This window comes from Mauremys mutica, chromosome 19, assembly GCF_020497125.1.
Source record: "Mauremys mutica isolate MM-2020 ecotype Southern chromosome 19, ASM2049712v1, whole genome shotgun sequence".
Lineage (NCBI taxonomy): Eukaryota > Metazoa > Chordata > Testudines > Geoemydidae > Mauremys > Mauremys mutica.
In genome coordinates this window covers 24,462,471-24,488,820 of record NC_059090.1, presented here as the reverse complement: position 1 = coordinate 24,488,820, position 26,350 = coordinate 24,462,471, and the positions used below count along the sequence as shown (strand labels likewise).

The 26,350-nt window shown below is 49.5% G+C and overlaps 1 protein-coding gene across 5 annotated transcripts in view; it reads right to left on the bottom strand.

The window, feature by feature from the left end:
- Nucleotides 1-26,350, bottom strand: part of SSH2 (slingshot protein phosphatase 2) — a 134,991-nt gene that overhangs the window by 25,291 nt on the left and 83,350 nt on the right. For all 5 annotated transcript variants that reach the window (XM_044993549.1, XM_044993551.1, XM_044993547.1 and 2 more), the window contains 2 exons: nt 6,508-6,611; nt 2,671-2,735 (listed from right to left, as the gene is read on the bottom strand). In XM_044993549.1, coding sequence (XP_044849484.1) covers nt 2,671-2,735; nt 6,508-6,611 — 169 coding nt within the window. The remainder of the gene's footprint in view (nt 1-2,670; nt 2,736-6,507; nt 6,612-26,350) is intronic.

Genomic DNA, 26,350 nt, shown 5'->3' with positions numbered 1-26,350 from the left:
TTTAGGATCAGCATTTAATACCCACGCGCCCGCTGAGAGCGACTGGGGTGCAGCTGAGGCCATCTGTTTCGCTAAATTGACTGGAATCATCAATAATTAGCTCTGCACTTCTAAACCAGGTGCCACCAGAGGATCTCAAAGCAATTCACAACCAAGTAGAGTCTCAACATGCCTGTGAGGGAGCTGCAATTCCCAGTCTCCTCCTCCACACCAGGATCTCATTCTCTACCAATGGCAGTGATGAAGCACAACAGAATCAGCTGCATCAATTACTACCCACCCAAATGACATGGCTGTCCTAGCAATGGTGGGTTACGCAGATTCACTGGGACGACACCAGCTGATCCAGGCGAGAGAACATTCTCTTCTCAAATTAAGAAACTTACCTACGTACTGGTAATATAAAATCTATTGCACCCATTCCTGTAACCAGGGTCTGTCTATAGACAACATGCTGTGATTACAACACAGCTTTCCTCTCAGCTGCAACCTTGTTTTGACCACAAATGACCTCATGCAGTATTTCACTACCCACACAGAAGCACATTATGCAGGTCCAAAGCCGACACAGAGGTCTTACCCATCACCTACACAGAGAGTACAGAAGCCAGCACTGCCTACAACAGGACCGGAAGAATTTACAAGCTGGAAATTTGGTTTGGATACAGAACAAGATTTTTTAAGTTTAAAAGGCAGCTGCCCAATTTCTACATTCTTCTGCATTCCAGAACTTAACCCATTGCCTTCCTGCTACTGGTCTTACACCGGTCCATTAAAGGGCCCAATTCTGCTCCCCGGAACTCCGCCAATTGCTCCAACCGGAACAACCACAGTCTCTCCCGCTGTCCTCTGAAAAGTGACACTCACCCTCCAAAGAGCAGCTGCCAACACACAGGAAGAGGAGTGGGGGGTTTATGCTGTTTACACTACAAGTCTCAGCTGAACATTTTATTTTAAATGAGTCTCTTGCAGCTCTGTGCACCCTTCAGTTGTGAGGAATCAGTTCAATTCAGACGGACCTCTGACCGCAGCCTCGCGCAAGACACTAGCATTCCGCACTGAATGCCCCACACAAGGCTGTGGGTCTTAGCCTACACAATCCTGATTCAGCTGTTAACAGGCCAAACTGGTCTCGCTCAGCAGTACTGCTGGCTGCGCCGTAACAGCCTCAAACATTCGGACTTTGGGCCCCCATCTGTGAGGTGCCAAGGGCCCCCTGGGATGTGAGTGCTCCGCATGGGCATGGCCTTCTGCACCAGGCCTCTGGCTTGGCTGGGCTGGGTCACTCCACATGCCATTGCAAAGCACTCGCCAGGCTCCTTTGCAGTAACATCAGCTGCTTTCCTCTTCTGCGTGCAAGGAAGATCCGGCTACAGGGAACGCCAGGAGGAAAGTGCAAACTAGCAGTGCTAGAACGTCTCTTCTGGTGCTTGGCTAGGCCTGGTGGGGTATAAACACACCTGCTGGTGGTGTCCTGAACCCAGACAACGCAAGAGAGCCCATCAATGCTAATGGATGACAAGAAAGCCCATGAAGATCTTTGAAATGTTCGGATACTGCCAGTCCCTCCGGCCAGCACTCCTCTCTGGTTCTGGAGGCATCCAGGACAAAGTAACCATAATGCCACCACTTCAGTTCCATAGCATCTTTCACCAGAGGATCTCAGTGTGCTAACTAACCAATGAGCCTTAGCTCATAACACCACGGCAAATGGGCACGAGCCATACAGGGATTACTTCGCCCACTAAGGGAATGCAGTCACTTCTGGGGTAGTACATGGCAGCTCTTCAACAGCCCACAGTAACACCATGCAATGATACAGAAAGGGAAGATGAGAACCCAAATGACTCTACAGGGGGGTATTTCAGGTAGGCTGGATATAATTAGTAGGGCTCTGTGTCTGTCACAGAGGTTGCGGAAGTCACAGATTCTGTGACTTTCCATGACCTCTGACACTTCTGCAGTAGCTGGTGTGGCTGGCTCCAGGGCAAGCCGCTCGGGCAGCCCCACACCGGCCGCTGCTGGAGCAGTCCTGGGGACCACTTGAGTAGTGGTCCCTGGGGGGGCCCCTGGCAGCGGTCCCAGGATGGTGGGAGCAGCCACTGTTGGCGGGCCCTGGCAACTGGTGCCACTGACCCCCTCAGCAGCACCCCCCCCAGGGCACCCCCACAGCAACAACACCCCCTCCCCCCCAAAGATTTAGTCAGGGGTATTTCTAGTACAAGTCATGGACAGGTCCCGGGCAGTGAATTTTTGTTTATTGCTCATGACCTGTCCATGCCGTACTATAAATACCCTAACTAAATTGTATCCTTAATAATCAGCAATTTAGAATTCAACCAAGACACCAGGGGAATGTTCTTAATTCTTATGACAATTGCTATGGGCTCTTTAATGACCACAGGTGCTCAGGACATGAGTCACCAAATTATGCAGAACCCTTGAGTCAAAACATTGTCCAACTCCTTGTCTCACTGGAGAAATCAGTGAGCTGGCTGCACCTTTTTCTTGGGAACGTCTGGGCTGTAAACAAGTTTCCGGATTTCGATAGCAAAGCCACTGAAATGGATACGTACGGCAGCTTTCATTGGTCACTCTGCAGCACCTCGCAGAGGAACTTAGTCACACATTAACAGTCGCAGATTATTTATCACAAATCAGCCAACCTACCAGTCGAATGTTGTCTTCTGGGCGGAGCAGGATGAACATGGCCTGCAGGTGCTGCTGGAGATCCCCTGAAGGCGAGAGAGAAAGGTGAGGATGCACATAAACACCTTTAGTCACGTCCTACCTCCTGGCATCCCAAACATCCCCTGGGCAGGTGCTGTCCTGGCTGCCGCCAGCTCCACCTGTATCCGTGCCAAAGTGACTAGCATCTCTCTGTCGTCAGCTCTTTGCTCCGTGCCATTACCAGGCTCTCTGGGCAGACAGGACTTGCACTCTCTGGGTAACGTTTGTTCCTCTAAGACCTCTTCCAGAACTCCTCTGAACACTCTGTGTCCTAGCCCCATTGTGAACCTCCACCCCTGGATTGCCCCATTTCCTTCACCCAGCCCAGTAACTGCATCCCCCCCACGACGTACAATCCACTCTTTTCTTAGAGCAACGCTTTTCCATTTTGGTTCATGTGCCACCCCCACCCAACAGTTTCCCCAGCTGCCTGCCAAGGATATCAGGAGAGCCATTAACGTTAGCTGGAAATGCGACCTACTGGTTTATTGGTGGCACTGAGAAAGGATGCAGGTGCTATCCCAGCTGATCAATACATTAGAAGCTTGTTAATAAGAAAGGGCGTGGAGCAGCACACCTTCCCAAGCCAGCAGGCATTCACAAACCAAACCCAGATTAATTCCCAGCCTAAATCTATTTCCTTTGCACCACCTTGGAGTGAGAATTGGCAGCAGTGCTGCTGCTCAGGACATGGAGAAAGAGGGACGTCTCTCCAGCAAGCACCTCACTCTATGAAATGTCAGTGAGCAACACAACCTCCAGCAAGAGACCCTCTCGGCAACAGCCACCTGGGAAAGTCACCTGCAACCCCCGTGAGGGGACCAGCGGCCTGCCAGGTGGCAGCTACCACAGAGGAGCGGGGGTCCATTCTTCCACCCTCTCTCATGCAGATGAAAGCTCAGACAAGTTAACCGGCTCCTTAGGGAAGGACAAAGGTTTCAGTGAAGCAAGTGATCAGCACTAGAAAGTCTTGTGGACATTAAAGGTTATGGAAACCTTAGTCCAGCGCCTCCTAGTGACAGCATATTGCACTGCCGTGCAGGGAATCTGGGCCCCCAGGTTTCCAAGGCGGGGGCGGCTGGGAGAAACGTTGCACCCGGTCCTTGGGCGAGTACCTTACACTGCTCCGGAATGGCTCCCCATCACCTGCAGTGCTGAAGAGAGCTAGTGGCAGCATCTGGCCCCCTCCACCAGACGGGACTTGAATACAAGGCCTTGTGGGGTGGGGAGACAGGAAGGGGGAGCTTGGAGCTCGCTCCCAGCAGCAGTTCTACATCTCCCTAGCTCCAGATGGCCCTGGCAGGGGGAAGAGGTTAGAAAAGCGTTCCTTCGCCATTTGTCTCAGGGCCGGGAGAGAAATCTGTTTGCACCAGAGGTTAGCAAGCTGTGGTGCTGAGCCAGGCAAAGGCCAAGATCGGAGATGGAGGTTTTGTTTCCATATACTCCTCTCACCACCCGCAGCTGGTTCACAAATTGGAACCAGGTTGTGTCCAAGACTGTACAGCTCAGATCTGTTCTACCTTGTGTGGTGTAGTTGATTTCACCAGGCAACGATAAAAGCAAGTACTACTACTTCACAGACAGGATTCGCTGTGTGCACTTATATTAAAATATACACGTAATATCCAAATAGGGAGGAACTGGTTGAGAATTTGAAAGAGGAAGGCAGCTTGGGTGAAAGTGATCATGAAATGATAGAATTCATGATTCGAAGGAATGGTAGGAGGGAGAACAGCACAATAAAGACAGTGGATTTCAAGAAGGCGACTTCAGCAAACTCAGGGAGTTGGTAGGTAAGATCCCATGGGAAGCAAGTCTAAGGGGAAAAACATTAGAAGACAGTTGGCAGTTTTTCAGAGAGACATTAAGGGCACAAGAGCAAATTACCCCACTGCGCAGGAAAGACAGGATGTATGGCAAGAGACCACCCTGGCTTAACCAGGAGATCTTCAATGATCTAAAAATCAAGAGTGTCCTACAAAAAGTGAAAACTAGGTCAATATAAACGAATAACACAAGTATGTAGGGACCAGAACAAAACCCAGGTCAACTGACTCCCAATCCAGTGCTCTATCCTGTAGGCCACCCTACCTCCTAGAATATGAAATACAGTGCTGCAGGTGATCACCCCAAAGCAGGTTTGCCCTTGCAGAAATGTGATCTCTGTAGACTCCATATTCACTACATGAGTGTTTTCTTACTCAGCCAACTGTAGCCCTGATGTAAGAATGTGACCCTTTGGGAGTCAGCTCTAACACATGGAGCCTGGGCACCAGAGAGCCGGAGTTCTGTTTATGCTACCACTGCATGACCTGTTCTGGCCAGGATCACACCCGAGTTCCATCCAGCTGGGATAACAGGTGGTCCTCTCCGCATGGTAAAGCGAACAGAGCATCTGTCAAGCAGAAACTTGGGCTGTAACTGTGCAGAGTGAACAGAGACAGGTCAAGGCATCAGGTTCACTTCAATCCTCAGCCCAAGAGACTGGCTTTAAACCAGCGTTCAGCCCATTCTAATTTCTTTGAAAGGCAGGGGCTTCATATGCCCCAGCCCAGCCTCCCACAGCTCAGCTACTGCTCCTGCCATGTTCTCGGCCAGGGGGTGAGGGGAAAGACAATTGTCTACTCCTAAGGACGAAGTGAGAAGTGCTAACATCGGCAGTTGGGGCGGGGTGCGTGCGTGGAGGAGACTCTCGCTGATCATCTCTTTGGTTCTGCAGGGTGTGCAGCTGGGTGACGTTCTAACGACACGCCAGTGCCAATGAAACCATGGCTGGAACCAACTGGAGTCACTCTTTTGGGTGGTCGCTTTTTGGCAAGGACAAAGTTGAATCCAGCCTCTTTGGTTTTTGTCTCTGCCCCAGGCGGAAGTTCAAAGTTCTCAACATTATATGTCCCCTCGTCCTCCCTCCCCCCAGCCAGTGACTGTTTGATGAAGGGGGAAAAAAATCAGAGACTCTCTGATGCCTGTAAAGTGCCATCCATGAATCAGCACCATGTACACACTGAGCAAACATCTTCCCTACAGCGTTTGGGTTTCATTATTCAGAGACTGACTTTTCCAACAAAGGATCAAAACAGAAAACAAATCAAGCTTCCAGCAGACAAAGAGGGTGGAATTCTGACTCGCTTCATATTATTCATTCCGTACACGAGTCTATCTGAATAAAAGACACATTAACAGACTCCTAATGCTTCCCACCACACTCAGAATTAGAAGGTCTTTATTTTTGCTGGCAGTAAACAAGCTATTTACAGACCAGGGAGAGCAGTTACTCATCCCAGATTATCCCAGAGTTTGGAGGTTATGCACAAGTCTTTGCACATGGACCCCAATACAAAGGTTACTGAATATGTTAATAATGCAGGACATCATCCTTTGGGGCAGACGCATTTGTACTAATGCACTTTCAATAATGTTACTGGATGGGAAGAGTTTGCACCCTTTGCAACTCAGCTGCTTATGTAGAACCAGTGACCACATCGACGTGCTGTCACGATCGCTTGAATAAATCACCACGTTGGTGAAAAGACAGACCGAGCACTTTGGATTTTGTTGGGAAGGGATTGCTGCATTCAAGTTTATATCACTGGGACCCTTAGGTCTACCAACATGACGTGTAGCAGCCTTGAGAGATGAATGTCTGAGATGAAAGCCAAGAGCGGCACTAACATGGCTTTTGGTGGGTTGGCACCGAATCCCAAAGAGGAGAATTTAGGGGACCGGGCAGTCAGGAAGATCTGGGCTGTCGGATGTAAACAGAGGCGGTGTATTTACCTGCGTGCTTGTTGCGCCTGTTGTTGATTCTGGGGGTAGAGGACCCATTTCCTCGGGGCAGGAAGAGAGCCGCACCTTTCACAGTGAGGAAGCTTTCGCTGATGCTGCAAGGGAAAGAAAACTAATGAGCCAATAGAAAGGAGAGAAAGCACCACAACAAACAAGGGCCCTGGACAGGGAAGATACTTAGACCCAAACCACGGTGCTGGTGAAGGACAATTAGTTTCTTTCCCCTCTAGAAATACTGCAGGGTTCAGAGCATGAATGTAAGTGAGTCGTGTGGGTAGCGCTATTGAGAGCGATGGGACATAAAGCAGCTGGGGCACTGCCCTGAGAGGTGTTTCTGATTTGGAAGCCTAGACGTCTGGTAGACATTTCCACGTGGCAATATGTGTATCAGTGCTTGAAATCCATAATGTAACAATCTGGCTAATCCTGGGCTTTGTTGTTCTGAGAGATAGCTGATGCCCCATAGCAACAGATGCCTTGCTTTGTAGTTAGCTGAAGGACCATCAGTCCGTCCAACAGATTAATGGACCATAAAACTCTATTGTCTGATGATTCGTATGATAATTGGCTCATGAAGAGACTCAAATAAGTTAAAAGCAAAACCATAATGCTGTTACTTTAAGACACCTTTCATTGGCTTGACTTTGCCCTTAAATCAAGTGACATGAAGAATGAAGTGCACTGCTGAAGTAGCTACACAGAGATCATCAAGACCCTCTTCTGAAAAAGATTTTACGTTAAGAAAAAAAGAAAGCTACTTAAAGAGTTAAAACATACATCTGTTGTAGTTCATTGAGGAAAACATGATTCTTAGCACAACTCGGCTGGGATTAAGTCATCCTGTTACACAGATCTTGGGGCACCTGTTTTACTCCGAACTGGAAGGGGGAAACCCCACAAACATTAAAAAGTAATAAATCCAAAATGACAATGCTAGAGTAACAGGATGAACTATGCACGTTCTAGACAGGATACGAGAGTCCCTGCCATTGTGCACAACAGATCTATGCCTTCCATGAGAAACCAGCTTGCTGGGTTCGTTCACCCATGAGACTAATAACCTCTTTACATGCCTTTCTCAAGTTATATATGACAGGTTACTACTATTTCCCTCTCAAAGGCTGCGTTAATGAAACGGAAGTTAGAAACAGCACAAAATCCCTCCACGTATTTGAGAAAAATGAAAAGTTACAAGAAATGGACAAAAGCTAACCCATGCCAAGTTAACACCCTTCGCACGTACTTCCTTTTTACCACGGTGGTCAGATCAAAGGCTGTCTTAGCAATCTGATTCACGAAAGCCTCTAAGCACATGCGTACAGTTAAGCACATGCTTAAGCCCCATTGAAGAAAAAGGTTCTGTAGAGAATGCAGTTGTCACCCAGTGCCAGTGGTCAATGGGACCAGCATGTGCACAAGTGCTTTCCTGAAGGGAGGCCTTATCGCTGGATATCCTGACTGTTTTGCAAGAGCAAGTTTCAGTCATGAAAAACCTTCTTGTCTCTGCTCTAACTCCACACACTCCCATAGGAGGAGTGGATTGCCCCAGCCCTGGAATGGCACCCGAAGTGGGATGTAGAGACATCTCAAGGGAGCCCTTGAGCCCAGAGCTCCTCCCCCGTGCTGTGCTTTTTTACCCTGGCAGTTGTACACTTCTCCAGAGGCCGTTTTCTTTTAGCCCACGACTTGCCAGCTTTTTAGTGTGCTGGTCCAACACACCAGAATTTCAAAAGGAAGAAAAATTCTTCCTAGATCAAACAGGATCAAGAATTGTTATTGTGCTAAATTAAGATGCATCACTGGGCATGCGGAACAGATGTTTTCTCAGGAGAAAACAGTCCCTCAGAACCTCCCAGGACAAGAATTTTAGCCAACAGCTCCCCTGGCACCATGTGACAATTATGTTCTCTACGAAGTCTTTAGGCTATGCAGTGCCTTGAAGTTCACTTTGGACATACCAAGAAAATGTTCAGTTATCTTGAAACCACTTATTTTGTGGAATCCTCCTGCCGGGCCTCACTTCCCCATAACTACATTTTTTCTAGTCTGTATTGGCTTCATGCTTCACAGACGCGTGTTTCTGATTTTGTCACTAGAACAGGTTGCTGGACAAGGCTGCTGACCCACCAGCTCGAGATCGTGCGGATAAAGCACAGTTCTCTGCTATGCTGAGCCACTCCATCCAATGAGATTATAGGGGAACAAAAGCTAACGACAAAGGAATTACTTCCCCCTTTCCTCTGCCCGCTGCAGCTTCCTCTCAAAAGGACTGACGCTAGAAAACCATGGAACGGGCACAGCCAGTCTTCTCAGCAACCACTGAACCCGCACAGCCAGCCACTGATATCGGCCTCCCACGCCACCTGTTTCCCCAGAAGGTTGACGTAAGATGACCATTTATGAAGATACTTTTAGGGGATTAAGACGAACACGCATGGAGGGCTGGGCAGCTCAAACAGTGAATTAAAATCTATTTGCTTATATGGTTCAGCCATATTGGTATTAGTCTTCCAGGGATGAGAACGTTCTGTGCCCACATTCTCCAGCCCTTGTCAAGTCTATAGTCCCATGCTCTGAACAGCATGAACAGGGATTCTTGAGGGGAGAAGGGCGGTTGATATTTATCGCTGGGGGGAAACAGGCAGAAAAGGAACACAGAGTTCAGCATGTTTACTTGATACCATTAAAAAAATGTTTTTTGGCATTTCTAGTTCTTACTCCTCTGGGATTGGTGCCTGCCTGCACCAGAGGGGCGCTGCAGAACTACAGGTATGGAGATCAGGTATGCCACTGTCCTTCCGAGGGTTTGCCACCTGAATTATTTTTGTGCAGTTGGCGCCAGCGTCTCGGGACACCTATCAGCCTGCTAAGTCGGCGAGAGCTAGAGCGTTAATCAGAGGTGCTGCAAGGGCCGAGACATGTGCATGTCTCAGAAGGGAATATATTCTCCAGTCAGAGAGGCAGACAGCAGGTTTTTAAGAATGTGGAAAAACGGATCGGTCCTGTGCAGCAGGAAGATCAGGTAACCAGAACCAAGCAGCTGACAGGGCAGGCATCAGTGAAGGGAAGCACCGTCAGCCAGCGTTCACACACTCAGCACAGGAGCAGGGGGTGTGGAGGGGTGAAGAGCAACAGGCATGTGTGGGGTCTCTTGCCACGCCGTGACAGACATGCTATGGAGAAGCAACGGCTGAGCGAGGAAGGCACATTACTCTCAATCGCACGCCCTGTATTGCTCCTTCTACCTGCCATTTGAAGATAAGGCTTGTGCACTGCAGCTCCCAACTGAGCGGTGGGGGGGTTTGTTGCCCTGGTGTTTGTTTGAGTTACCTTCAGGGCATTTTTCTCCAGTGCATTCCCATGCTGGGGTGGAGAGAAAGGCATGCTTGGTACAGCCTTCAAATACATCAGATGTGAAAAGTAAATTCATTGACACGAGTCTCTCCATTTCCTTGGCCTTCTGCCAAGGCAATATAATAATAGTTACAGTAGCAGAGTCATTTGCCATTTAAACTAGGGTGTGCCCCACCCCAGCTTCCAGCATCACCTGCTTCCTCCTGCAGTGAAGTCACAATGCTAAATGCATGACATCATAATGGCATCCAGTGTCACACACAGACACCAAACACAGGACCATGCCTTTACTAAGGATCCAAGCAGTGAGAGAAGCTGGGGTTGAAATGAAAGAAAATTAACCTCAAACTATCTGGCTTAATTGACATTCGCTTGGGAGACGTGGGCCCCACTTTAAAGAGGCAAAGGCAGTTCTTTTGGTTTGCCACCCTGCGCACACCTAACGACGGCAGAGCGCTCCCACGCAGGCGCCAATCTGTTCTGCTGACGGCCACTTTCATCTGCAGCCCCAAGCTCTCCAAAGCAGAGATTACACCAAGCCCAACCCTGGCGCTTACTGTTAGAAATACACCCCCATAAGACGACACACGGTTGAGGCCATAGACCCCTGATGACTTAGGAATTTGGCAAGTGGGTAAGACGTGTGTGAACATGAAAACAAGAGAAAAGAAGGTACAGTGGGGCTGCAGACGTGTAGAATAGAGCACAGAGCAATTCTTCCACTGAATAGGACTGGTTTTCCAGCTCCCTGCTGATAGCCCTCGGTGTGTTGTGTGCCGGGTGGTGCACACTGACACCTGTATCCCAGAACTCAGCCTCGGTTCTTGAAACGCACTCTTGGGAGCTCTCTATCTGCTGAAAGAAGCCAACTCACAGCAGACCAAAATCAAGGCAACTGGTCAGTTGGGGACTGAAGCACGAGACTGAATTGTACTCTAGCTATGAATCAATTGACCATCTCTGGTGCTATGTAGTGTCGTCTTCAAAGCAATTAGCTCTGGACAAAGGGTGACTGTGCAAGCCCTAGTCACTCAAAACGTAGGTGAAAATTCTGTGTCTTGGTGGATTACAACAGGTTGCAGATATAGAGAATCACTCCAGTTTGACAACGGGGTTCCCATGGGATTTCCAGTTACAGAGCAACTGGCGAACCAAGTTCAGCTTTATTCTTCTATCTAGTCTCCTGGAAAGAGACCTTTTACAGGTATCACTTTGTATTCATGTTCAGGGCTCCACTCAGAATCCAGTATTTCTGTTGGGAATCTAGCTCTTTAGCCTATGGAGAGGTGAGGGAGTTGGTTACACAGCATCTTTAGGATACTTCGTGCACCCCAAAACAGGCGGCACACTTATGCCTTGGCACACTTTCTTTAACTATTTCTGCCAACTCACTCAAAGGCAAGGGGAACTCACGACACAAGCAAGTCACAGTCACTCTATTAAACCATCACATCTCCACCTTTCTCCCTGGTTTAATGGCCAGGGAAGAGTTTTTTGCAGCAATCATGCACATTTTATCAGAGACGGCCTTTCACCCCCCCCCCAATCAATACAATCATTGATAACCATGTGCACAAGAGACACGGCTGACACCACCCTACACAGGTGTCTATTTCTAAACAAGCCACACAGCTGCTGAGGGCAGCTCAGCGCGAACTCACTGGTTTCCCAACACTTGCTCTCATTTTTAAAAGGAGAGAGGCCAGCCTCAACCAATGGCTCGTGAGCTCTCTCCATCCAGTACCCTCGCATCGCTGTGGAGAATCGCGTTCCTTTCATTTCCTCTCCGCCCTGTTTAATGCTGGTACGTTAAGCCAAGAATGCAGAAGTTTCTGGAGTCCCATGAGACCAGGATCTTGGCACTGCAGGCTACCTTGTTCCACCCTTTTAAGGGTCAGCAAACGCAGCTCACCAGACCACGATTTGGAGAAAAGCGTCACCAAGAAACGTCACACCTCTGCTTAGAGGCAGAGAACGTGCCTCGTGGGCCAGATTAACAGACTTTTACTTACAGGGCACCAACCTGTCAGTGATTTCCCTTCCCAATGTCCCCAGAAGGTACTTGGAACGGAGGGACAAAAGCACCTTGCATACTTCCTTGTTCGTATTTCCAGGGCTGGCTGTTGGTTACGTTACAAGAATGCTGCTCGCTGCACCTAGAACACGTATTTCATTATGTAGTTGGGACACTGGCTAAAACTGCACTGTCCTGAAAAGATGATGCTCTGCAAACCCGCCAGCTTAACAAAAGGTACCACAGCTGCTTTCCCGGAGGCTGGGAGAAACACGCCGGCCGTTCGTTGGTGTGCTCACCGCACAAAGGAAAAGGGGACATGGTCGGATTAACCAGGTTGCAACTCTATTAGTCAAATGGCCCCCAAGGCTCCAGGGGCGGCCCGGGCAGCCACTCACAACCTCTACCAATTCCTGGGTGACGCCCCCTGTGGTGGGAGCACATCACCACACTAGCAGGTTATCTGAGCACCTCCACTTGCCCACTAGCATCCCCCCTTTTTTGGGCACCGCCGTAAAGCCCATTGGTAGGGAAGCCCCTCTATGGCAGCATCCCTGCCTCTGGTTCCCATTTGTCCCTGGCGGTAAGACGCTGCCCCCCATTCTGGTCAGGAGATGCCCTCAGGATGTTACCTTCCTGGATCTGGAGCCTAAATCAATGACTTCCAGTCAGGGGCGGCTCCAGGGATTTTGCTGCCCCAAGCACGGCAGGCAGGCTGCCTCCGGCGGTTTGCCTGCGGAGGGTCCGCTGGTCCCGTGGCTTCAGCGGCACGCCTGCGGGAGGTCCACCGAAGCCGTGGGACCAGCGGACCCTCCGCTGGCAAATCGCCGGAGGCAGCCTGCCTGCCGCCCTCACGGCGCCAGCAGAGCGCCCCCCGTGGCCTGCCTGCCGCCCTCGCAGCGCCAGCAGAGCGCCCCCCATGGCCTGCCTGCCACCCTCACGGCGCCAGCAGAGCGCCCCCCACGGCCTGCCTGCCACCCTCGCGGCGCCAGCAGAGCGCCCCCCGCGGCCTGCCTGCCACCCTCGTGGCGCCGGCAGAGCGCCCCCCACAGCCTGCCTGCCACCCTCGTGGCGCCGGCAGAGTGCCCCCCCCACGGCTTGCCGCCCTCGTGGCGCCGGCAGAGCGACCCCCCCTACGGCTTGCTGCCCTCGCGGCGCCGGCAGAGCGCCCCCCCCACGGCTTGCCAACCTCGCGGCGCCGGCAGAGCGACCCCCACCACGGCCTGCCTGCCGCCCCAAGCACACGCTTGCCGTGCTGGGGCCTGGAGTCGCCCCTGCTTCCAGTACTGGAGCAGCCACAAATTGCAACAACTAAATGACTCTCACACAGGACCAAGCTGTGCCCTCCGAGGGGCACAATCCCACCCTCCCAGTGCCCCAAACCCAAACCCCAGGTTTCACTGCAAGGAAGGCAAAAAATCCAGCCTGCCTCAGACAATCTGGTTGTTTGGGGAAACATCCCTGCCCAGCCACAAGAATCTGCAGGGACCTAGATAAGGGAGGGAGGGCTGAGGGCTGGAAACCAGCAAAGCGGAAGTGGCCGAGTACAGGGCTCCAAATCTCATGCCAAGTCCCCCGAGAGCTCCAGCTCACCCTGGAATGTGGGGGTGGGAATCTCGAGGGATCTGGCCCGTCCTGGCCTTTCTGCCCTTACCTATCCCGGGAGCCACCGAACTCACCCTTCCCCGGGCTTGGGGCCCTCGATGCAGTTTGTTTTTAAATAGGACACCAGACAGACACACAGCCAGCCACCACTCCCAGGCCACAGGCCACACAAACCCTACTTCTCCCTGCTTGAGATTCTCGGTGTTATTCATTCATTACACGTGCCAGCTGTCCACGGCACCAAACGCACCACTAAGGAGAGCCACGTGTTTTCACCGTACTGCAAACAGGTATTTAGTGCTTCTGGAGAACTTTCCATTTCCAAAGCACTTTGCCCACACTCTGGCCATCTGACTGGGACACCAGATCATCTCGTACGGCTCCTTCTGCTGGCCCCACTTCCTACTGCGTCTCCCCAGCCCAAAACATTGCGAAATGTGTCTTTATGGATGGTGCTTTATGAAGAAGGAAAACAACTGCTCTAAAGCAAAGTAGGCAGGCACCTGAGCTGCTTCTGGCAACGTCTACCACCAATAAACACGTCATGAGGCTATTGTGAGCCGGAGGGGAGCTCTCCAGTCAGTTCTGCTTATTTCATCAGAGCAGCTTCCTTCCAGCGGGCTTTGTCTGGACCAGCCCTTCGCCAGGCACTTACCAAAGCAGCACACCTCACAGAGAACTGAAGCAGCCACTCTGAAAGGCGCAGCCGATAGGTGGTGGAGGGAAGAATTCCCCTCTGCCCTATGGCGACAAGCGCTCTGACCCAAGCTGCTCTGCAAAGGACAAAGCCCCCAGCCTTTGCCGGCTCGCTAACCACGAGTGCCGTGGGGCAGAGAAGGCAGGGGACCCGCGTGACGGTTTAGTGGAAGCAGAGCTTACTGTTCAGAGGTCCTTTTCTAAGAACGGGGATTCCAGATATTTTATATTTGAATAACCACCACCCCCGGCCCCGTGTTTATAGCAAAATGCCAAGTTTCTTTGCTAGTCTATGACATCATTCGCCTGGGCTGTGCAGAAATGGTTTGGAAACTGTGGCCAATATGGATAGCAACTGCCCTGCAAGACAAGAGCTGCTCTTCTATTTCTGTGCCAAGTCAGGGGTAGCTGTAGGTCACGGTGACAATGGCGTTATGCTGTAACCATGGAGGCCTGCAAGCTGCTGAGCAAGAGAAGATTTCCCTAAAGGCCATCTCTGGGGGGACAGCACCGCCTGGCAGGAGTCCGAGGCCAGGGCTGATCAGCTGGATCCACGTTGCTGAAGCAGTGCCTGGTGCAAGCAGCTATTTCCAGGTAGTTTGTGCTGCAGCTCTCTGTCCCCCACATAGGGCTGCCCCCCGCCCGCCCTTCGCAGCTCCAGAGGGCGGCGGTTAGGATTGTTACAGAAGAGAGGCAGAAAGCTAGAGGCACTGACAAAGCAAAAGAGGCGAGTCCCAGCGCGTTTACAGCTCTCCCACAAGAAATGAAACAGCCCGCAAGTTAGCATGTCTGTTCCTGAGTGACAGCAGTCAGCAGGCAAAGCACTACACAAGGGCCCCGGATCGGACACGGAGCTCTTCCGAGAAGCTGTGTGAGGCCACTGGAAGGGTCAGGGAGAGACTTCCAGGTCCCCTGACTCCCAGTACCAGACCATGCTTTCCGCTCAGAAGAGCTCCGCAGACGAGCACGCCACCAACGGGTGGAAAGAGCAGCTGTGGGGCTAGAAAGACAGGGCAATCCGGGACAGCACACCGCAGGGTGTTGCAATGCACCCGAACGAAGAGAACCACACGTTGAATGTGTGACACTGGGCGCAGAAGAAATGGGGAAGGGATGAGCAGGCGCCCGCACTGCTTTCACCACAGAGCATTCCCTCCACCTCTGGCTCAACCCCAAGCCCATGCAAAGGTGCCTTTCCGTCACCCATGTCAGCACAAACAGGAAACCAGAAGTTCGTGGTGTACAGAGGATTAGTCCTGTTCCCAAAGGTATGGCAGTCCCGATAGCTGGCGAGCAGGCAGCACAGGGTCCTTTGTCAGAGCAGCAGTGGGACAAAGGACAATATGAGGGGGCACTGATGGCCGTCTGCTCCTTGGACTACTGCTGTGGTGTGTTCTGCAGGCAACCAGAGCGAGTGCATCAGACTAGAGACACTGCTCGGCCCACTCTCTGCTACGCTCCAGACACTCTTACGACCCCCATTCTAACAGCAGTGAACACCACGCCAGCAAGGAGCGGGGCGGACGACTATTACCCTCACTGAGGGATGGAGAACTGCAGCACAGAGGGAATATGCGACGTGACCAAGGGCCCCAGGATCTGTGCGCAGGGAGCTGAACCCATTTCCCACGAGTCCCAGGACAAGGCTGTCCTTCCCCAGGCTCCTGCAACGCCCGAAGGAAGGAAATAAGAAACAGACATGGATGTTGTGGAAACAATTCTGCAAGTTTAGGAGATTCCAAACATTGGGCCTCTCCTCAGACGTTTGCCAGGACAAAGCGATTTTCTACCCGTTTCCCCCTGTTATTGTGGGTTGTTTTTCTTCCTGCCCCCCTGTGCTGCGCCCATCTTTAGAAGCCTCCGGTTTTGGTCACCACCAGAGGAAAGCGACTGCATTAGGGAGGCATTTTGCAGAGCTAGTCTTGCGCTCCAGTTGAAGTTTTGCTCGTGGCTACTTGCCGCAGGCACTAGGGGATTTCACACAAACTGCCAGGCGCCTAGGGCTGTATAAAGCTGAGATAACACTACGAAGCCCACAGACAACAAGTGCTTATTAAACCTCACTGACCAAAGGCTGGTAGGACAGCAGGGGGAACCACACGAGAACAGGCAGCCCAGCGGGGTTGGTTGATAGCATGCACTTGTATGCCTAGAACAAAGCACGGCCGAGCAGCAGCCAGGCTGTGGCTTCCCGTGCCGTGTCTGTGGAAAGAGCAAGGCTGAGGCCGAGGGGAGAACAGGGAAGTGATAGTCAAGCGCTTGCCACTCTGCACTTCTGCAACTTGAGAAAGAGCATGGGGGAAAAACAAACCAAGCGTGGGAACCCAGCGCCGACTCACAGATGTTTGACGCAAACTGCATTTTTAGCAACATCTGTACTTGTACAAAGCTCGAAAACAAAGGAGTTGTCAACAGGCATTTCCTCTGCTGGGAGGTGGGGCTCTCTCTAGGGAGTTAGCGGTGATGAGACAGGCAGACACCACACACTCCAGTGGTATATACAGGGCGGAACAGCATCTCCTGCCCCCCACTCCACCTCAATCAAGTCCTTTTCTACCTCGACATCTTGGCTAACATGGAGGGCATCTGCAGAAGCTGCCCTAAGGTGAAACTAGAAGCGGCTGCTCATGTGCCACAAGGCACTCGGATACCCTGGTGAGGAGATGCCGTAAGAACCTGAATGGACTGGAAAGGCTTGTCTGGTCTGCACTAGATTCTCCCTGCAAAGAACGTTTACAGCAGGAGCAGACTAGACACAACCCTCAAAAGGAGAACTCTCCTCTCATGCACACGTAACAACCCTGCCCAGCCAGGGGAAGTGACTGGCCCAAGCTCACGTGGCAAGCCAGCGGCAGAGCTGGTGACAGAAGCTAAGAGCCCTCATTCCCAGGCCTGGGCTTGCACGACTAGCTCATTCTTAGCCATCTCCTGGGTCTACAGCTGACACATCCAACACATCAGGTATCCCTGCGTCCGTTTGGCATCTGTCCTTCGCGTCCCTCTTGCGAGAGCGACTGGCTCTGCTGCTTTTTAAAAGAGTCATTTTGAAAAGCAGCAGAGCCAATGCTCCCTCCGACAACCCCTCTCACAAGAGGGAAGCGAAGGGCAGACGCCAATGAAATCAAGGCCATTCAGCCCTCGGAGGAAATGCTACCAGCCTTCTGGTACCATCGCCAGAGCAGCAAGGCTGGTGCAGACCATGCCAATGAACCACAAGCCCCTACAATGGGAGCTGGATATTTACCCCTCATGCGTCAGTGCCCCGCGGCTTGAGCTTTCCGGGGAACCCAGGAGTCTGCCCTTGTATCGGGCTCTGGGTGGGCCTCCTGGCAGAGCCCCCCCTCTGTGGTTAACAGGAAGGGCAGGTTATTCCCAAACTCCCTGTGTGCTGACACAGACCAGCTCCAGACAAGCCGCTCTCTCTCTTCCACAGGACTCGATCCCCCATAACGTACAGGCCAGAGACGTTTGGGGGAGAGGGATCAAGTGACTCTGGAGGGGCCCCAGTTTGTCACAATGCTGCTGCTGCAGAGAACAGGAGAAGCTGCACCGGAGGCTAAGCAAAGGGCTCTCATCTCATCAGCACAACCTGAGCTGCTGCCAACAGGGGTGTGGCAACACCACTCCGTGTTCTCCAGGCAACGCTTCAGCCCACGCAGCCGCAACAGGTCTCAGCACTGTCCTGCGGACAGCCGCAGCACCCGGCACATTCCTCCTCCTCTTCAGGGTGCCCTGCAGTCAGCTGGGCCGCAAGCACGCAGAGCCCCATCGGGCTCATTCCCTTGCAGGCACACACAGAACGGAGTCATTAAAGGAACAACGAAGATGGCTTCCTTTAAAACCAGACTCCAGAGAAAGGAGTCAAACTCACTGTCAAATTTCACAGCTCGTGCAGATGATGTCAAAGCCTGCACGCTTCCCCTTTACCTCGCCTGCACTCTCCAAAGCTCCTATGAATGAACGAGCCCAGCAATACACTGCCGGCCCCTCCTCCCCTCAAGGAAGCAACGTAGCAAGTCCCTTCACGCGGGCACAGGTTCCTGCTTTGACTCTACAAGGCAGAGAAAAGGTCCGTAAACCCAAACTCAGATTAAATACAGCTCGCCCACCCCAAATACCGAGAGACATAATGCCCTGGGGTACACTCCTGAACTGGTGTCCAGCAGCTGAGCTGCAATCACACTGAGAAACTTATGGATTTTACATGCGATTCTCCCTCACATCCTCTCATCAAACCGTCTGTTGCGTTTCCTGTCAGGCAACGACCTCAAGGTCAAAGAGGAGCAGCTGAGAAAGCGAACAAACTTCCTGACTCTCTCTCACACATTTCCCATGCAGCTCATGGCTTGGCAAGAAGCACTCTAGGAAAAGCCAGTGTTAATACCTCGAACCAGAATTGTGACGGTTGTTTTAGGTGAAATTAGCACCTTGATTATCCTCCTGTCACAGGGGATTTGATATAAATTTAGATACCGGAATCTCCAATGTAGTTAATACATTTCAGGGGATGCGACCTTGCCCTGTATAATAGGCGGTTTTGTCCAATTCTGCTGTAACATGGTATGAAGTATAGTATTCGGTATGTGGCAACATAAGCAACAGGTAATTCAGAAGACAGATACAAGCTCCCAGAGAAGCCAGGCTCGTGCAACAGACCTGTACTGGTGAAAAATCCATCAACACAGCTACCGCCTCTCAGGGAAGTGGGTTAACTACGTCAACAGGAGACGTTCTCCCGTCGGTGTCGGCACATCCTCACTTATGTGCTGCAGCTGCACCGAGGCAGCATTTTAAGTGTAGGCCTGGCCCCCAGACTGAGCTGACAGGATTCCTTACACAGTGCAAGCAACTAGCCTTAATAATAGCAAAGAAAGGTTCTGGGTTCATAATTCTAAAACCTAAGAGAACCTGGCTTCCAGAGAGCAACAATCAGTGACTCTGGTCAAAAGTAATAAAGGTAATAATTGGAGATATACCAATCTTCTAGAACTGGAAGGGACCTTGAAAGGTCATCGAGTCCAGCCCCCTGCCTTCACTAGCAGGACCAATTTTTGCCCCAGATCCCTAAGTGGCCCCCTCAAGGATTGAACTCACAACCCTGGGTTTAGCAAGCCAATGCTCAAACCACTGAGCTATCCCTCACCTAATTTGCTTCAGTTTATCCATCTGGAAAAAATGGAACCAGTTATCTACCAAAAGGTTGTAAAGTGCCTTGAAAGGCTTGAGAGCTGCACGAAAGCATTGCTCTGAGAGCACTCCCAAATCAAATGATTCTTCAGAAAAGGGCTGCTTAAAGCAACAACAGCTGCCACTGAGAAATTCTGGTATTAAACATTTACAGCAGATGTACAATACCAGGCATTTTTTAAAGTAGTGATCCTGGAAATGAGGAAGCAAAGGGGGCTTGGTTTATATGATACCATCCCCAAGTCAAGACATTCCCAAACTAAATCCCTACATGATGTATTCTTCTAGCTCTATATATTGTTTAAATATCTATAGACTTCTAATATACATAATCAGCCTTGCTAAGCAGAAAAGTTACACCCCAGGGAGTGCTTCTAAGAGTTATTACCATATGCGCCGTACTTATTTAAATGCTTGGCTCTGGCCAAGACTAGCTGGCTTTTATTCTATGAGCAGAGCGATAAGATGTGCTGTCAGTGAGAGTTTTAATGCACTTTAACCAACTTGGAAAAACTCAAACAGCAGAATTTATTCTTCATGTCAAGGATCAAAAAAGGCCAAACAAACTGCCAGTTCAGTTTTCTAAAAATTCATCCAATTTTACAATGTACCTTCCCCCTTTCAGGATTAATACAGACAGTCCTGGAGGGCATTCTTTGAATTTTAACTTCATTGCCTTAGTCACTAAAGGTTAAAAGCACAGCTTGTTAAAGTTTAACCATCCCTGAGCCCTTCTGACCAAAACCCATTACTATCGCCTCTGCTCCAAATACATTTAATTCTTAAAAAACAGGTTACTACTAATCTGGGCACAAACTTCTCTCTACAAGTGTAGCTGTGTGAGAACCCCGGCTCCCCCTGACCTAACCATGTTTGGTCTGGCTAGCAGAGCCCCGTAACTTTAAACAAAAGAGACACTGTTGCTTTAAATATTACTGTAACAGAAGTCAAGTGAGACACACAGAGGTCAACATACTGTCCCTCTCCATATTAGTCAAGTCCAGGGCCATCTATATTTAGCCAACGCATGCCCAACACTACAAGGACGGAAAAAGAACTGGGACCACTGTCTCTCCTGAATTAGAGTACTGGCTGCATCCCCTGCGAAATGGGTAACCAGCGAAGCAACCCCACACAATCCTTCCCTTGCTGGCACAGAGCTGTATTCGTATCTCGTCTTGAGTCACACACCCTTCCTAAAATCTGCACTAGTTCATAATCCCTACTGCACACAAACCTGGCCTTGCAGCAACTGATAGCGTTCAGTGGGTGTGACTCAGGTACAGGCAGGTTGGGGATCACCAAGACAATGACGGCTGCTTGCGTCAGAGGTGAAACGTTCAGTCTGTTGGGAACGCAAATAAACAAGTTCAGTGCCTGGGCACCAGTGCTGCTTTGGTTCCAGCTGCCAGAGCGAGCGCTAACAGAGACGCGAGCTGGAGAACGCTAGGCAGCAGCAAGGAAAACCAATTCGGCTGTGGGTCCAGGGAAGAAAGTCCAGTAAAGTTAGATGCTGGTTTTGGGTGATTTGGATTTAAACGAGAATCTTGTAAAAGCTGCATTGGGGCCAGTGCAGACCAGACCTGCAGCAGAGGTAGCCTTGTCTGAACCGTTACTGCCCTTTCACCTTAACTAGGTGTACCGCCAATGGGAGCTCAAGCATGGGGAAGGCCCTGGCATCACCAGCACTGTGAACACTGTCATGCAGACGCCCTGCAGCAGGTACAGACAGGATGGTGCTTGTGTTCGTGGCACCTGGCAGCCCATCTGTACAAGTGCTCCCACCATTGCTAACGCTGGTGCAACTGACCCGACGGCAGCAATGGTGGGAAAGTGTAGGGGACAGGGAAGCTACTGCAGACCTTGAGGAAGCGCTACGCCAGAGCCCCAGAATGAACTGCTGAGAACAAGGGACGGACTGGAGGAACGACATTTTGCAATGCAGCCGCTGGGAAAACAGGCTGCCTCAGATTACGGCCTACAAAGCACCTTCCTGGTAAAAAACAGAAGTCAAGGAGTATTGTAAACAGGACACAAATGTCTGTCCATCTCCATTCAAAGTGATCAAAGCTGCAATTAAGGCTTTTCCTTACAGTAAAGAGCAGCAGGTGCTTAGTTACATTTCTATGATGTGGGGTGTGTGTGTGTGTGTGTGTGTGTGTGTGTGTGTGTGTGTGTGTGTGTGTGTGTGTGTGTGTGTGTGTGTGTGTAAGTAAAAGAGGCTCACGTATTCTGAAGTAGCAGGAATTTCATTGTTCAGTGGTTTACCTGTTGGAACATTTATTTTCCCACACCCGCACTGCATTTGCTGTTCTCCACGTCCAGCTGGGGCTCAACTGGCCCCCGTGCTGAGGCGCCCTCTCCCACATAAACAGGTCAGTTGAGAATTTAACAGCCCGTTTGATAACCAATATTAATTTACAGTAGATTAAAAAAAGGTGTTAAACAGATTTTCAGGGAGAACGGTCATTTGCCAGACTTCTCTAAGCCGCTCCTGATTCGAAACGGGAAATCACCAGGACCTCTGAATGGTCTGGTGCTGTAACCTGTCCCCATGTTACAGATTTGTTCACCACCTCCACGGTCGTGGAAGGTGCTCCAGCTTTGCAAATCTGAGAGTGACTTCACTTCGTGCAACAGGAGATTCACAGTGACGGGAAACACTTCAAGCAAAAATGTTTCTCTTTTAATGTGATTTAAAACAATTCCCTGAAATGATCATTAATTAGCAGAGACAAAACAAAGAAAAATTTTCCTTTATTAATAAAACAATTTATGTGTGAAATCCCTACGCCAAAACTCTATGTCACTTCACTTTGATGCCCTAAATTGGAAGTCAGCATTTCCCTCGTATTCTCTAGGTCAACACAGCTGCCCTTTCTGTATCAAGCAGCAATACTCTGCACTGGGACGAACTCTGAAATCTTAAGAGCATTATGCTCCCCCAAAAGGTGCATGTGTCTATACTCACCCTACCAGCCTACGTTACAACTCATGCAGTGCATTTCTCAGGCTCGTTAAAAACATGCCAGGTTTACTGTGGATTGAGGAGAGTCTTTGCTCAGTAATTTGTCACTTTCAAATACTAATAGTTTAATATTTGTCTCAAAGTATAACAACCCCACCTATAATATACCATTACGCAAAATGCACTGGATCAGGATCCAAAAGTAAAAAACTAGCCAGGACATTAAAAAGGACATTTCAGTGGTCACTGGACTGCCCAAGCGTAAAGAAAAGGGAATGATAAGCTGTATTCGACAGCATGTTGTTATTAGGCAGGCAGGTCTCTTTCGTTCCCAAAGTCCTCACCCCAAGGACTTGTCTGCCCTAAGGAAGTTTGTAAGCATTTTCTCTGCATAGTCCTATGGTGCCAGATGCAGCACGGAGAGGTGGGAAGGAATTTTTTTAGCTACTCGGTGTCTGCGTACAAGCAGCGGGCTCCACTGGCAGCAGTGCCACCATATCATCATTAGGGTGGCTGGAGACGCCAATGTTTTCCCAGTGTAAACGCACCCTCTGGGATAACCATTAGGATCCAGAAATCAGCGAGTAAACCTCCCAGTCAGAGGCTGAGATGAACCAGAGATTTGTTTTAAAATGCAAATTCAGCATTGCTTCCCATGCCCCTCCAAGTCTGTACGGCAAGTTTTTCTTGGCAGCGATATTGCCAATTTTCTCTTGGCTCGGGATCAACTTACCAAGAGTACTTCAATCCTGAAATCGTTTCCACTGATCACTCACCACGCACCCTTTAAACTCAATAATTGCCCTGTTCTCTTCATTCCTCTGAAGCACCTGGAACTGACCACTGTCGGAAGACAGGACACTGGAGATGGATCATTGCTCTGACCCAGAATGGCCGCTCTTATGCAAGTTATGTTACAAGAATGCTCAGAACTCTGAACTTTACAGACTTCCAGATGTTTTTACCCCCATGAAGCTCAGATGGCAACTTCTGACTGCTCTTATGGCTTAGGTGCTTTGTCTTTTTGAGAAATACAAGGACCTGAGTGAAGAACATTTGAAAACTGGCTCGCACATTAGAAGTGGAAGGATCAGTACAATACTGGATGCAGCTGTGTGCTACAAACCTGAAGAGAGCCTCTCCCCCCGCCTAGCAGGAACAGAGCGTGCTTAGGAGCAGGTCTCCTAAGCAGGGATTCAATTGATTTGAAGCCCTTAGAGACCCATGCAACACGTGTTCTATAATCTGACATAAGGAGGAAATTAAAGAAATTACTCTTGCGATCATGCAACGACTGTGCCCACACTACCAAGAGCTCGGCAATTCAAAGTGAAAACTTGCCCCTCATCCATTGCTAACTTTGGTGCACCTTTCCTTCCAAAGACCCCGCCGTCTGATGCAAATTGCCTCACTTCTTTAACCGTCTGGACATTTAAAGAGCTATTTTAGCAATATACACCAATCCATCTAGACACGCACATGATGTACATGCTAATGGACAATTCAGAGCACAAACTCACTCAGCACTCGCATTACCCTCTAATTAGTCAAGTACACGAGTGTGCATATTCTCAGTTTGCTTTCTTGTGCTTTCCCATTGCAGAGAAGCGGTGGGAGGGTTAAAGGTGATACTGACAAGTGATTTGCTTCCATCACATGTAATTGGCTTTCAATCCTGAAACACACACAAGAACCCAGCCGTTCTGATTCATCTTTGTTTTCAGATTTTCCCACCTGCTCTTCCACAGCAAGAGGGGCAGCAACCCATGCCAGCTAAACAGCCATTTGGGTGCACTCATCACCCCACAATCATGTTTAATTAGCTCAACTACTTTTAAAGAGGGTTTTGTTTCCCCTTCCATCATAAAGCCTGGGACCGGAGAAGGGATTAGTTTAATTCTGACCACTCCTGAAAACTGGGCCAACAAGAGTTACTCCTGCTTGTTACTTGCCCATTGAATTTCACAGAGTGCAACTGTTTTGTTTTTTTAATGATAGGCCAAAGTTGAATCTCTCTTTTGCAAAGTCAGAATGATCTACCCCAGTCCCATCTGACCCAAAATTAGTTTTGTCGGTTCCCCTGAAACTCCAGCAGTGTCTTACAGTCAGACTACTCAGATCCATGCACTGGTGAGCTGCTACGTAGTCAAGGTGAACATGGACAGTGCAAGATACGATCGAAGGAGAGATGTCTTTTTGAACGTCTGTTTGAAGCTCGCATGTAGTTCGCTCTCCTTGCAAGCAATATTTACAAAGCTGATCACTGAAAAGAGTGTTCTACTTAGAAATCATTTTGTATATACATTGCACACACCTCATATTTCTCTTCCCATTTCTTTTCCTACAAAGAGCCTTGGTAGTAAAGATGGGCACTTGCTCCTCAGAGAGATTATTTTCTATTGCTAATTCCCCATCAGAGATTAGCCTTCTGGTGTGACCACTGACTCCACAGCAACAAACTACGATGTAATAAGATGGCAGCGACATCATATGATGAACAGCAGGCTCAGATGGACTCAAGCAAAGATGCTCTATTCAACTTGCAATATTAAAAAAGCAAAAGACATACAGGAGAGTGTGTGTGTGTGATAGCACAGGAGAGTGTGTGTGTGTGACAGCATAGAAGGGTTTCTAAATAGAATATTTTACAAAAAAGCCTGCAACAGGATGACCTGAGGTGGAGCATTCAAGACACCTGAACACTTAAGTACAGACAATAGCTTGAGGAGTGCCCAAAGGTCTGCGAAGCTTTGTAAATAGAAGGTTTTGGAGGTGTCACAGCAATCTAGCAATTCCCCGCTCCCAGAATGCTCCGAGGCTGCGCCGGATCAAAAGATAGCACTGAACTTAATTCGACTTGTCTTCTTCCCACAAGCCATGTCACAACTTTAAACCAGAGGGATAGGCAGATATGCTGTATTTGCACTTAAAAACAAATGTCTGCCTTGAGTTTTAGCCAAGTGTAAACAAAACCCAGAAAAGAGAAGGGTTACTAGGGAAATCAGAGATCAAAAGCACGTGATGATGGGACAACACAGATCTTATCAAAATACACATGCAAATGCACGGTTTTCAACACTGACTACTCAAAAGGACACAAACATTTGCTTAGAGAAAGAATAAATGATTTGTGGGTTTAGCCTACTAGGCAACTAGAGGGGTTTCAAGAGAAAACCCAAATCTTAACTTGTTAATAACCATTATCAATAAACGAATGTGCCACATGTGTTCAGATACTCTAGTGATGGGGATCAGCTAAGTACCTGGCTAGACAAAGATGCACGGAGTAGGAGAATGCAGTCCTTAGACACTTCGAGAATGAAACCAATGACTTTCTCATGTCAAGATGGCTAGTTGACACAAGTGCCCTACTTCAGAGAATGCTACTGAATTTCCTAGAAATGTGCTTTTACCACTGTGCCAACTTAGTTAGTCCTCCACATTTCACGTGGAGATATAGTGCTGCAACGTTCATTTCTTGAATTAAAAAACTTCCAAATGAACAGCATGCAGCTCCTGTGCTGGGGTCTTAGACACTGGGCCCCTTTACTGCTCCCTGTTCGAATGAACCTCTCAGGTGCAATACAAATTCAGAGATTTTAAGGCCAGATGGGATCATTAGATCATCCAGTCTGATCTCCTTGATAAGGAGGACAGAATTTCATGTAAATTACCTGTTTATTCAGCCCAGTAACACGTGTTTGACTAAAGTAAAACAACAAACAAAATAGGACATACTTCCCAACAATCACTCCCTGACCCAGTCAACTGTTTTATGTACTTGGTTACGCCTTTCCTATGCTCTTTATTCCTAACATAAAACCTCCACTTTGGAACAGAGGCGTTGCTATACCAGAGCGGATCAGTGGTTCAACCAGTTCCATCTCCTAGCTCATCCCAGCGCTGCCAGCACCAGATACTCCAAAGGTAAAAGCACAATGAATAAACTGCCCAGAGAGCACGTTTTGCTTAGTGACTGGCTTATGACATGAAAGTTTCTCTCCCTCATA